Below are 14,042 nucleotides of genomic sequence, written 5' to 3' on the forward strand. Positions count from 1 at the left end.
GTGGTAGAGCGCTCGCCTTGAGCTGAAGAGCTGAGGGACAGCGCCCAGGCCCAGAGTTCAGGCCCCACGACCGGACCCAAAAAAAACCTAAAAAAAAAAAAAAGAAAGAAAGAAAAAGGAAGGAAGAAATAGAAGGAAAGAAGGGAAAGATAAATTCTACAGTAGTTGAAGATTGGCGATTCTCTTTAAAGTATTTGTAAAGAAAATTCGTGTTTTGACTGCAGCTGATCTTAACACTGAATGTCTGTTTCTTGCAGCCTCACAGTGAGAAACCAGAGACCCACAGGAACTTCCCATGAAGTCAGGACAGACTTTCCAATCTGTGAGGAAAGGTAAAGTCTCGCATTTTTAACTCAGGAAACTAACAGAAATACAAACCTTTCCAAGTTTTGTTTGTTTCTCAGAAGGGTTGCATTTTGGGGGTTTTATTGCATTATGTTTCAGTAAAATACACAATTTCTTTACAATTTAGTAGCATTAAATCTCAATATGACATAACATTTTCCCCCTGCAGAACTTCTTTTAATTCATTGTGTAACAGGGAGAGAAATTTGCTAATCACAAATATAAATAGAAAATTCTTGACAAACTATAATGATGTAATTTTATTTTTATGTAAATCACTTTTAAAATAAAAGTCCATCATGAAACATATTTGTTCTTCAGAAAGGTTTTGTGATTCCATTTCTAATTGTAAATCTATATTAAATTGTTAAAGTATTGTTTTTATTTAATTTTCCTTAGTTCCTTAAGTTCTTGAATTAAATTCGAGGCCCTCTGAGCTTTTTTGCCCAAGGCTAGAACTCTATAACTTGAGATATTACACTTCCAGCTTTTTTCCCCCATGGTTAATTGGAGAAGAGAGTCTTAATGCAGCTGGTGCCAGTGGCTCATGAATGTAATCCTAGATAATCAGGAGGCTGAGATCTGAGGATCACAGTTCAAAGCCAACCCCGGGTAGGACAGTCCATAAGACTTTTATCTCCAATAAACCACCAGAAAACCAGAAGTGGCACTGTGGCGCAAGTGGTAGGCCAGTAGCCTTGAGCTGAAGAGCTGCTGTATAGCACTCTGGTCCAGAGTTTAAGCCCCATGACTGAAAAAAAAAAAAAGTCTTAAGGACTTTCCTGCCAGGACTGGCTTCAAACCATAATACTCAAATTACAGCTTCCTGAGCAGCTAAGATTACAGAAGTGAACCAGAGGTGCCTGGCTTGTTTTAAAATTTTTAAACATTTTGAAACTATATATAAGTTATTCTGATGCCAAATTTTGTATCCTACTTTCTCTTAACTACTCTTTGTATTTTGGGGTGGGAATGGTACTGGAGCTTGAACTCAGGAGCTCTTATTCTTACTTAGCTTTTCCCTTCCCTTCCTTCCCTCCCCCTCCCCTTCCCCCTCTCTTCCTTCCTTCCTTCCTTCCCTTCTCCCTCCCTCCCTCCTTTCTTTTCTTTCTTTCCTTCTCTCTCTCTCTCTCTCTCTCTCTCTTTCTTTCTTTGTCATTCCTGATGCTTGAACTCAGTCTGGGCACTGTCCTGAGCTCTTTTTGTTTAAGGCTAGCACTCTACCACTTGAGCCACAGTATCACCACTTCTACCACCACTTCTGGGTTTTTCTGTAATTTAGTTGGAGATAAGAGTCTGTAGGGAGTAGAGGGGAGGGAGGAGATGGGAAGGTAGGGAGGGAAGGGACAGTTTGGAAAAAACAAAGGAGGGGGTATCAGTGCTGGTTAGGAAATGTACTCATTACCTTACTCATGTAACTGTAACCCCTCTGTACAGCATCTTTATAAAAAAAAAAAGAGTCTCAGATTTTCCTTCTGGCTTCAAACTGTGATCTTCAGATCTCAGCCTTCTGAGTAGCTAGGATTACAGGCATGAGCCTCCCATACCAGGTATACTTAAGCTTTTTTGATCAAGGTTGGTGCTCTACCAAATGGATCATAGCCCCAGTTCTGGCTTTTTTGTTGTTGTTGTTAATTGGAGATAAGAATCTTACAACTTTCTACCCCAGTTAGCTTTGAAGCTCCATCCTCAGATCTCAGTCTTCTGAGCAGTTATGAATACAAGTTTGAGCCACTGGAGCCTGGTTTCCCTTAACCATTATTATGCCTGTTTTTTTTGTTGTTTTGTTTTTTTTGTTTTTGTTTTTGGTTGATTGGTTGATTGGCTGATTGGGGTTTAAATACAAGCTTTGCACTTGCTAGGCAGGCATTCTACCACTTGAGACATGTCCCCAGCTCTTTTTTCAGATAAGGTCTCATATTTTTGCCTGTGGATTGCCTGCATAAGACCTCACTTCTACCTAATCCTCCAAACAGAATTTTTGAGATAGGGTCCTGCTAAGTGGCTCAGGCTGGCTGGAACTTGAGCAATCCTTCTGCTTCAGCTGCTCTAGTTCTGAGATTACAGGTGTACACCACAAAGACTGGCATTATAAAGAATCTTAATACATTCCTAGAATTATTATTAAATATAATATGCTTTCTGACCTCCAAAATAAGAAACTAAAAAAAAATAAGGAAAAAGAAAGCTGGTCTATGGAACTTTTAGTCATATAGGTGCTTGTAGCTACTTAAGAGGCTGAGATCTGAGGGTTTTAGTTCAAAGACAGCATGGGCAGGAACACCCATGAGACCCTTATCTCACCAAAATGTTGTAAATATTGCTGTAGCTCAAGTGGCAGAACACCAGCCTATGTTGAAAAAGTCAAGTAAAGGACAACTCCTAATCCTGAATTCAAGCACAGAAGAAAGAAAAGAAAATAAGAGAAGAGAAAAAAGGGAAAAGAAAGAAAGGAAGGGAGGAAGGAAGGAAGGAAGGAAGGTACGAAGGAAGAAAGAAAGGAAGGAAGGAGGAAAGAAAGAAGGAAAGAAAGAAAGGAAGGAAAGAAGGAAGGAAGGATGGAAGGAAGGGAGAGAGGGAGAGAGGAAGGAAGGGAGGCAGAGAAGAAAAGGAAAGGAAAGGAAGAACAGAAAAGAAAAGAAAAATACCAAATACAATGGAAAAGATCAAGGCAAAACCTAATTCTTATGCATCCTCTGTGGTGATTGTTCTAAAATAAAGGGAAGACACAACAAAACAATGGAGAGATGAAATGGAAAGGTAATGCCTAGCAGAGAAAAACAATATGAGAATAACAGGAACAAGTTACAACAGCAAACATTGATAATAAATACACCCAGAGCACATTCCTAAGTATGTGGAAGTTACTAAAGCATTCTAGAAGAAAGGTCAGAATCATTCCATAAATATGACATTATATCAGCAATTCATAGCCTTCTTAATTAGTTTGCTAGGAAAGCCATAACCAAGTACCCAAACCTGGGTAACTTAAAACAACAGAAATCCAGTTTTAGGGTTCTAAGGCTGAAGTTGAAAATCAAGGTGGTAACAAGGCAGAGCTTCCTCTACACTGATGGCTGTAGGGCAGAGCCTTTCCTCACCTCTCCTGGCTTCTGATGGTTGCCACAGTCTTGGCCTGTCATTGGCTTATACATACATCTCCAGGCAACTTCCCCTTGCATCCCCAAAGCAACTTCTCTCTGTGCCTGTGTAGGCAAGTCTTCCTCCATTTAATAAGTTTATCAGGCATTCAAGACTAGGACTCACCTCAAGACCTCATCTTAATTTGGTTAAGTTTGCAAAGACCTCCATTTCCAAATAGGGTCACATTCGGGGAGAGGACTACATCAAGCCCTTCCATGGGGAAGGGCACAATGCAATCTATAACACCTTTCTACAGAATAAACATTGTATTCAGGCAGGCTAGCTCCACTAATATTCCACAAATAGATCATTCCAAGAATACAGGACTTTGACATAACTACCCAATCACCCAAAATGCTGATGTAACTGATGACAAAACCCAATGAGGTAGAACAGACAATGAGTGTCAGATTCTATTCACAAAACAACATGGGTGAACCTGAGAAATTTTTGGGTGAACAAAGCAGGCTGCAGAACATAAAATAGCATAAGCCATTTTTATAAAGTTAAGAAAAACCAATAAGAATAACATTATTTATTTATTTATTTGTTTTTGTCAATCGTGGGGGCTGAACTCTGGGCCTGGGTGCTGTCCCTCAGCAATTCAGCTCAAGGCTAGCACCCTATCACTTGAGCCACAGCACCACTTCCAACTTTTTTCTGCTTATGTAGTGCTGAGGAATAGAACCTAGGGCCTCATGCATGCGAGGCAAGCACTCTACCACTAAGCCAACTTCACAGCCCTAAAATTATTTTTTAAAAAACCTAAATAATTCATTCTTTAGAGTCACAAACATATGTCAAAATGGGGGCAGGGGGGCGGTAACTGAAGAGAGATATTAAGGATCACTATTAAATAGGCTTTTATGATTTCAATACAATTCTTTGTTTTTGTGGGTGTACTTGGATTTGCATAGTTGTTCTTTTTACTTAGACTAGCTTGAATTGTGATCCTCCTATTATTTCCCTATAGCTAGGATCAGAAGCATGTGTGTGTCACCACAATCCCCTTGTTTTTAGTGTGTGTGTGTGAGAGAGAGAGAGAGAGAGAGAGGGAGCGAGAGAGAGAGAGAGATACTGTGTCTTTAATTCAGTATTTAACACTTAAATAGGCACTTTACAACCTGAAAGCCACTACCAGCTCCTTGGAGAATTGTTTGTTTTTGAGGTAGAGTCTCACTTTATTCTTTTCGTGCATCCCCATATTGCTGTGCATGACTGGCATATGCCATTGTACCCAGCCATTGGTACAGATAGAGTAGGAGCCTCAAATACTTTTATGCTTGGTCTGGTACAACCAACATCTCTGCTTCCCAAGTAGCTAGAATTGTAGGTTTGAGCCACTACTCAGTTTAAAGAAATCTTTTCTTTCTTTTTTTTAAATTCATTTTTCCTTGTCTTTCCTTCTTCCTTTCTTACTTCCTTCCTTCCTTTCTTCCTGTGTGCCTGCCTACCTGCCTTCCTATCTTTTTCTTCTCTCCATCCCTCTCTTTCCTTCCCTCTTTTCTCTTTCTCTCTCCTTCCCTCATTCCCTCCCTCTCCCTCCCTATTTTTACAGTATTGGGGTTTGAAGTGAGAGCCTATTTAACTAAGCAAGCGCTTCATCACTTAAGACATGCCTCCATCCTGCTTATTTATTGAGATAGGCTCTGGTTATCATTTAGCCTGGGCTACCTCTAACCTCAATCCTCCCAATCTCTGCCTCTGAATATCTGAGATTACAGAGTACACCCCACTGCACCTGGCTCAGTGTAGAAAAAAATAGAAGCAAAACAAGATGTTAAGTCTAAAAGTTTAGTTAGATAGTTCCCTTGGGGATCGGGCAGTGAGGTAGCATGTAGAAGTGACACGTATAGGAAGTAAAGCTATAGCTCAAGTGATAGTATACAAGCTTGGAGCAAAAATGCTCAGGGACAGTGCCTAGGCCCTGAGTTTAAGTCCCAGGTCTGGCACGCTCTCTCTCTCTCTATTTCTCTCTGTGTCTCTGTCTCTGTCTCTCTCACACACATACACACACACAATAACAAGTGAACTTTTGTGCGTAATGCTCCAATTCTTAAGTAAATGGTTCATTTTGTTTTCATCCTTCCTAACTTGCATTTCTATTACATATTGTCTTCCCTATTTTCTTAAATGTTACACCATATTTTTTAAGTATTAGATATTGTTCTGGAGGTTTAGTGATTTAGTCTGACTTTGTTCCGTTGTAGAACTAGGGTATTTAGGGGAGTCAGGTAGTTGTAGAAATTTTCACCTATAATTTAGAAGTACTGCCAGATGTGTCCTGATGTTATATATGTGGTAGTAGCTGGGCAACCCAGCTGAGCCATTAGGAGTACTGTACTCATGTGCTTTTTCTTTTTTTGCCAATGGTTTAATGGAATGAAAACTACTTTCCTTTCCAAAATGTATACTTTTTTTTTTAATGAGAAGAAAGATTTTTTTTCTAGTTTAAAGCTCAAATGAACTACCAATAACAGCTTCCTTTTGTCCTCCTTTTTTGGCCCCCCCCTCAGTCCCACTCCTACCCTGGAAGAAGTCAGCGCCTGGGCTCAGTCATTTGACAACCTCATGATCACTCCAGCGGGAAGAAATGCTTTCCGGGAATTCCTCCGAACAGAATTCAGTGAAGAAAATATGCTTTTCTGGCTGGCCTGTGAAGAACTGAAAAAGGAAGCTAATAAAAGCATTATTGAGGAGAAAGCAAGGATAATATATGAAGACTATATTTCTATTCTTTCTCCTAAAGAGGTTGGTGCCTACAAAAGGTCTCTCCCAGGAGCCCTTGGTAAAGTTTCCCCTTCCATATCTGCTTGTGTTCTCCTTGTATAGTTAGGGTTGCTCTAAAACAGAGCAACGAGTCTGCCCCATAGCCCTTGATGTGCTCCCACAAATGGGTGCCAAGAGACTCCAGAAAAATATGAAGGATTTTGTGCATCTTTTTCTGGAATAAGTAATCATAATTTTCATCAGCTTGTCTAGTTCAGGAGAAGGTTTATACACTTTATTTTATCTATTTCCTTTTGTTTTTATGTGCCAGTCATAGGGCCTAGAGCCTAGGCACTGTAACCTAGCTTTTGCTCTCAAAGCTAAGCCTCTACCATTTGAACCACCTCTTCACTTCCAGCTTTTTATTGGTTAATTGAAGATAAGATTCTCATGGACTTTCCTGCCTGGGCTGGCTTACACTGCATTCCTCAGATCTCAGCCTCCTGAGTTGTAGGATCTCAGGCATGACTCATGAGTATCTAGCTATACAATTTTAATACTGGTACTGATTTTGATTTTTTATAATGATGCAGATGAGTCTAGGGCCACATAAGTGCTAGACAAGTTCTCCACCACCAAGCTACATCCATTCCCACTTTTAGTACTACTTAAAAATATTATAAAAAATTATAGTCAGCAGGGGTGCTGGTAGCTTGTGCCTGTAATCTTAATTACTCAGGAGGCTGAGATCTGAGAATCGAGGTTCAAAGCCAGCCCAGGCAGGAAAGTCATGAGATGCTTATCCACCAGAAAACCGGAAGTAGAGCTGTGACTCAAAGTGGTAGAACTCTAGCCTTGAGCAGAAGAGCTGAGGGAAAGAGCCCAGGCCCTGAGGTCAAGCCCCATGACAGACCAAAACAAAACAAAGCTATATGGACATTTCTTGGTTCCTCACTCTGAGCTAAGTTGTTTTTTACAGGTATGTTTTGTTTTGTTTTTTATCACACCATTTTTAGCACACTGATTCAGAGATTTCCCCATGGCCTCCTTTCTTTCTTTCGTTTTTTTTTTTTTTTTTTGTGCCTGTTCTGGGGCTTTAACTCAGGGCTTCAACACTATCCCTGAGCCTTGTGTACCACATGAGCCATAGCATCGTATCCTGCTTTTTGGTGGTTAATTGGAGGTCAGAACTTCAGAGGCTTTCCTGCCCAGGATGTCTCTGAACCATGATCTTCAAATCTCAGCCTCCTGAGCAGCTAGGTTGCAGGCATGAGCCAGTGGTGCCCAACTGTTCTCCTTTCTTATATGAGAAAAAAAAATGCCCAAGGGGTGAGAATGGCCAGGTTTCCACCTCTGAGAGTTTAAGTTTTTTCAAATGTAAAATCTTACGTATGTAAAATGTAAGAAGTTGTGTTATGTAAAATGTAAAAGGTGGTGTTATTCTCATTATTGGGTGTGTTGTAGCTCTAATTTTAAAGTCATTTGTTCTCTCCTACCATGTGATTTCTCAGAATGGAAGTTCATAAAGTAGAGCCTCTCTTGTCAAGCAGCTCACAGAGAAGTAGGCCAACAGCCAAGAAGGGTTGGTGGAGAGAGCTATCTCCAGTGGGGTGATAAGAATGAAGGCAAGATACCCAGTGAGGGTGAAGATCAACCAATGCAAAGGACATATTCAGAAACCAAAGGAGATGAAACAATTCCCAGAGGACAGTACCCGAAGCAGTACTGTATTATTATGAATGGTGAAGTAGAAGCAGTTTTTTAGGCCTCAAATGTAGGGTGATCCCCAAACTATTAGGGCTGTGGCAGGCAACTGTACCAAACTTAGAAAAGGATTGATCTGAGGTATAGAGGCCATGCTGAGGTTTTTCTGAGTTTGAGCATGTGAGGCTGTAGGATTTTAGACTGTTTATATGCTCAAATCTAGAGTTCTAAAAGAAAGATGGATTGGGAGAAAAGAGGCAGTGGATGGTTAGAAGAGGAATTCAGTCCTCTATGTCTAACATGATAAAAAAAAAAAAGGTAACAGAAGAAAAACTAGACAGGGGCAGGGTGGGTTTGAGGTGGATTTGTAGGACTGGCAGGGAAGACATACTTTCAATATAGTGAGGAGGGACACCAAAGATGGAGTTTTCAAAATCTTCTGTTTTCATTTATGAACATATTACCCAGTGGCCTTGGTTGAGCTGTCTCCACAGAACACTTGCAAGGACAGATTCCATGGGAGGTTATATTAAAAAAAAAGGTTCTATTTGTGCTTTATCTGTTTATGAACTAGAATCGTTTTTAGTGTTTTTTACAAAGTGAACTTTTCCCCCATTGCAGGGCTCCCTGATTGCAATCCTCTAACCTAGGGTGGGACTTGTTTAGTGAGGTGTGCTACCACAGAAGGCTCAGTGGCAGGTACAAGAAAGGCTGCTTGGCCTCCTTCAGGGTGGGAGTGACATTTACACCAAGACCTGAAGACTAAGTAGATTTCTTCAGGCAGGACAGACAAGGGATTAAAACAAGACAGTGCTATCTCCTTCTTTCTTTAAATCCCAGTGCTTCAAAACAACTCTGTGTGTGTGTGTGTGTGTGTGTGTGTGTGTATGTGTGTGTGTGTGCGTGTGTATCCTGAGGCTTGAATACAAGGCATAGGTGCTGTTCCTCCAGTTAATCAGAGAAAAGGCTGGAAGTAGCACTATGGCTCAAGTGTTAGAAGCACTAGCCTTGAGCTAAAAGGAGCTCAGAGACAGTGCCCAGGTCCAGAGTTCCAGTTCCAGGGCTGGTAGGGGGAAAAAAAGCCAAGTCTCACAAACTTTCTTATCCAGGCTGGCTTTGAACCACGAGCATTGGCTCTAGACCAGTTAGGTAGATGCTACACAAACCCAGCAGCAAATAATGACTGGCCTCCATAATGATGGAGCAGGTTAGATGTGGTAAAGAGGTAGGACCAGTCTTAATGAAGTTTAGAATATGTATGTGAGATGCCATGGTGGAACTCTTGAACAATTAACAGGAACTTTACTAATAATCAATATTAGGGAGGAGAAACATATCATGTGTGGAATGTAGGTACCAAGGGGAGGGGCACAGGCCACAAGAGAAGGTGAAGGAGGATGAGTCAAAATACTTTATGTGCACATGTGAAAATAGAACTATGCAACTTACTGAAATTAGTTTGAATAGTGGGAAGGAGATGAAGAAAGAAGGAAGGAGTGAGTCTGATCTAGACACATTATGTGCATATATGGAAACTCTCTTCTACAGCTAATAAAATAAAAATAAAAGTTGGGGCTGGGAATGTAGCTTAGTGGTAGAGTGTTTGCCTAGCCTGCTTGAAACCCTAGGTTCAATTCCTCAGTACCACATAAACAGAAAAAGATGGAAGTGCCACTGTGGCTCAAGTGGTAGAGTGCTGGCCTTAAGCAAAAGCAGCTCAAGGACAATGCCCAGGCCCTGAGTTTAAGGCCCAGAACTGGCAAAAAAAAAAAAAAATTTAAAAAAGGGTAAGACCAGAACTTTGTGACTGACTCATAGTCAGAGGACAATGAAAGATAAGCAGGACCACCCAGTTGGGTGGTGTGGCTAGGAGTGTTTCCAATATCTTGGGTTTGCTGTATCACTGTATTCTACATGTAAAAAAAAATGAATGGCTTAGTTGATTGTATTTTCAGTTCTGTATCTGTAGCATATGCATTTCATGGCATTAGAACTACAATGGCATGCTGGTGAAAAAATTATTCAGTTGAGCTTTTCACTCAGAGGGAAAGCTATGGAATTCATTTAGCAGCTTTGGCCTTGACTCTTGTTTGTTTGGTGTCCTTGTAGAAAAGTCTGAGCCCAGTAATTTGCCCATCTATGACAGTAATGTCTGGGATAAGCAAAAAATCAGAAGACTAATAGCTGACGTTGCCTTGAGGTTTGATGTATCCCAAGCACTTCAAGTAAATTCTCATTAAACCCTCACCAGAAATTTATAAACTACCCTGCAATTTATGAGTTCATTAGTAAGAATTCATGTATAACATGAATACTACAATATTTACCTTGCCCTGGGCCCCACAACTCTAAAGGGACAGAGCTGGTATTGAAAACCATGCTTCACTTGCTCTCAGACCCTATGATTTGGGCCTGGTTCCCAGAAACCTGTGCCCAAGTTCTAGCTGGGCGGAAGCTGGCAGTATTCTGAGTTTAGTATTTGTATTACTAGGAAATTAGCAAGTGGATAAGGCCATGCATGCTAAGTTTTTCCTTCAAAGGACATCATACACTCATTTTAGAGAAGCAAAACAATGTTGTAGTTTTCCAAAGCAGCGTGATCCTCTTCAGCACCACTTAGAACTTGTGAGAAATAAAAGGTCTGGCTCCTACCCAGAAGATCTGAGTCAGAACTCTTGGGTAGAGCCCAGCAATCTGCCTAACAAGCCCTCAAGGGACTCCTGGTTCCACTTAAGTCCCAGAATCCCCGCTCATTAGGTGCTTTAGTTTCTCTTTTGGCAGTTTGAGTTTTTAGATGACTTTGTTTGGTTGGTTTTTTTAAAAAAATATTTTTTATTGTAAAGATACTGTACAGAGGGGTTACAGTTACATGAGTAAGGCAATGAGAACATTTCCTTTCCAGCATTGATTTTTTTTCTTTTAAGGGAAAACAAGCTGAGAGTTTGGGATGGGTTTACCAAAAAAGTATGGGCTATAACTCGTTTTCTATTGACAGGTCAGCCTGGATTCACGAGTAAGAGAAGTCATCAACAGAAATATTGGGGAGCCATCCTCGCATATATTTGATGATGCGCAGCTCCAGATTTACACCCTAATGCATAGAGACTCGTATCCTCGATTCATGAACTCTACTCTCTATAAGGATTTGCTTCAGTCTTTAGCTGAGAAGTCAGCTGAAGCGTAGGTGATCTCAACTTTATTTATGATTAATAAAACAAGAACTCATGGACTACGTGTAGCACAGGGAATGTAGAAGTAGTACTCTTTTCAGCTGGAGTAATACTTGGGCTATTTTAATAACAAGCTTCCCTCTTTGCTGCAAAAGACAGCTGTCTGTCCACAGTGGAAACTGCACATCTTAGTGAGAATTTTGAGAGGGAAGAAAAAGGAGGGAATGGCTGCTTTAGAAAGATAGTATATTTATATTACTTGTTCTTGATGGCAAAGGTGTCATTGGAAATCCCATGAAGACTCACCTAAGAAAATGGGAATCAGGTTGATTTGCATGAGATCAGCAGTGGATTACCACAAAGAAAGGACATTCAGCAGTTCTTCTCTTCTAACAATCTTGGTCTGAATACTTCACTTATCAGTGCTATGACAGGACCCAAATTTACATTTTATGAGGACGTGATTGGACCTGTAAAATTGGTAATATGCTTTCTATCTTACAGAATGTGTATGCACGTAGACGTCTGTGTGTGCATGTGCACCCATGGCTAACATAAAGCTGTGCTCTTAAGTGAATCCCACTCCAATGTTTGGTAAGAGAAAAAGTATGTAGAAAATGCTCTTGCTGAAAAAAAGTTACTATTATTAATCTGAATTGGCCAACCTAAAGTATAATTTTTTGGGGGGGGGTCCGGTCGTGGGGCCTGAACTCTGGGCCTGGGCGCTGTCCCTCAGCTCTTCAGCTCAAGGCTAGCGCTCTACCACTTGAGCCACAGCGCCCCTTCCAGCTTTTTAATTTTTGCTCATGTGGTGCTGAGGAATCGAAACCAGGGCCTCATGCATGCAAGGCAAGTGCTCTAACACTGAGCCACCTTCCCAGCCCCTAAAGTATAAATTTTTTAAGTTCACAACTTTATCAAGTTCACAAAACTTTCAAAAAGCCTATTTCCATCTTTATGGTCAAGAGAAATAAAAATAAAGCACAAGAGTTTTATTGCAATTTTTTGTTTTGTTTTCTTCATATGTGAAAATCTGGGAAATATAAGATTAATTAGGAAGATGTATAACATACACTTTAGTTCTTAGACTAGTATGTAGTTTTAAGATCTCATTGCTTTTAATCATAGGCAAATGGAGTAACTTCAATGGTTTGTAGACCATCCTGAAGACTCTTAGGTCCACAGGGAACAGGGAAGATACAAAATCTGGACATCTCACAGGAGTTAGAAATAAATTTTAAAGTGGCCAGTCCTGTGCCATGCTTCGGCTCTCCAACTTTACAGAGTCTAGCCATGTGTCCTATCTGGACCTTCAATCCCTGCTATCCCCATTATTCAGCTCAAGCGCCAAACATAAACTGCCTCTCTTCTCATTAAACCTTCTTACCTCCTGCTTCATGATGAACATGTATCCCTAATCCCCTCTACCACCAGTAGCTTTAGAATATGTAAAGATCAGCATGTATCTTGCCTCCTTGAGAAGACACTGTAAGCAGTCCAGTATGGCTGTGAACACCTGTAATCTGAGCATCTAGAAGGCAGATGTTCAAGTTGAAGGCCAGCCTAGGCTAAATAGACATTGAAAGGAAAAAAAGAAACTTTACCTCAACAAACAAGGTGGGTGTGGTAACCACTCACACCTTCATGAATGCTCATGAGAACTTGGTTCATACTTCCTGCAACCTCAAATCTGTTCCATATGATGCAATTCTTTACCCACTTATCTCCTCCCCTTCCCTTAAGATTTACCTCACTAGTTCCTGATCTAAGAAGGCTTTCTTACCTAAGTCATGCCCAACATGCTGTTCTGGATGCTTTTCCTTAGTGTTTCAGGAATATCCTGGACAAGTATTTCATCATCTCGGTGCTTATGCATTATGCTTACATCAGTCTTTCCCACTATACTGTAAACACCAATGACACTGAAAAAACATGTGACCCATCATTTTACATTTAACATCCAGTTTAAATGAAATATTAATCCAATATTTGTAGAACTAAAGAATGTTCTATAAAGGGGGGGAAAGGGGAGGGGGAGGGCAGGGGAGATGGGAAGGGATGGGAAGAGGAAAAAAGGTTCTATAAAGCAAAAATTACGTTGAGCACTGGTGGTTCACATATATAATCCTAGCTACTCAGGAGGCTGAGATCTGAGGATCATAGTTCAAAGCCAGCCAGGGCAGGAAAGACCATGAGACTGTGATCTCAAATTAAGCACGCACACACGCGCACACACACACACACACACACACACATATACACACAAGTCATAAGTCAAGCTGAGCAAAAAGTCTAAAGGACAGGACCCTGGCTGAGTTCACTCTTCAGGACCGGCATGTACATACACACACACACTGTTTCTATTCCAAATCATAAGTCCACTCTGTAATGCTAATTTCTAGGAAACAGAACTACATAGCTAGAGTAAGCCCATGCACACACAGATGCAAAACCAGAGCCAGGAAGAGCACTCCTTCCAGTAATGACTTTAATGAATATAATGGAAACCAGTTTTAAGAGCTGATGGGAAGAACAGACTTCAACAAACCTACTCCACTCTCAGGATTTGTAAAGACCCAGGCAGCCAAGTTTTCCTCACTGAATTCAATACAGAATAAACATTTGTAAAAAAAAAAAAAATCATCCTTCCTAAGTAAAGACAGTAGTATTGCCGTACACAAGTCAGTGAAACTTGTTTTCCATTGATTACTGAACTTGAAACTAAACCACCCATACTCTTTCTTGAAGTGTGTAATAAAAAGTGTCAAGGCTGAGGGACTAAGGGTGTAGTTCATTGATAGAATGCTTGCTTGCACAAGACCCTGGGTTTAATCCGTAGCAAGAACAAAAATTGTCTGTGGTAGCTGGGCACTGGTGTCTCAGGCCTATAATTCTAGCTACTAAGGAGGCTGAAATCTGAAGATCTCACTTTGAAGCCAATGCCAGTAGGGAAGTCCATGAGATTATTAT

At 40.6% G+C, this 14,042-nt stretch overlaps 1 protein-coding gene across 1 annotated transcript in view; it reads left to right on the top strand.

The window, feature by feature from the left end:
* Window positions 1-11,256, top strand: part of Rgs20 (regulator of G-protein signaling 20) — a 98,506-nt gene extending 87,250 nt beyond the window's left edge. The window contains 3 exon segments of the mRNA XM_013009287.1: window positions 258-332; window positions 6,006-6,240; window positions 10,898-11,256. Of these exon segments, the coding sequence (XP_012864741.1) occupies window positions 258-332; window positions 6,006-6,240; window positions 10,898-11,086 (499 nt within the window). The 3' untranslated portion in view covers window positions 11,087-11,256.
* The last annotated feature ends 2,786 nt before the right edge of the window (window positions 11,257-14,042 follow it).

This window comes from Dipodomys ordii, unplaced genomic scaffold (genome assembly GCF_000151885.1).
Source record: "Dipodomys ordii isolate 6190 unplaced genomic scaffold, Dord_2.0 Scaffold9, whole genome shotgun sequence".
NCBI classification, from domain to species: Eukaryota; Metazoa; Chordata; class Mammalia; order Rodentia; family Heteromyidae; genus Dipodomys; species Dipodomys ordii.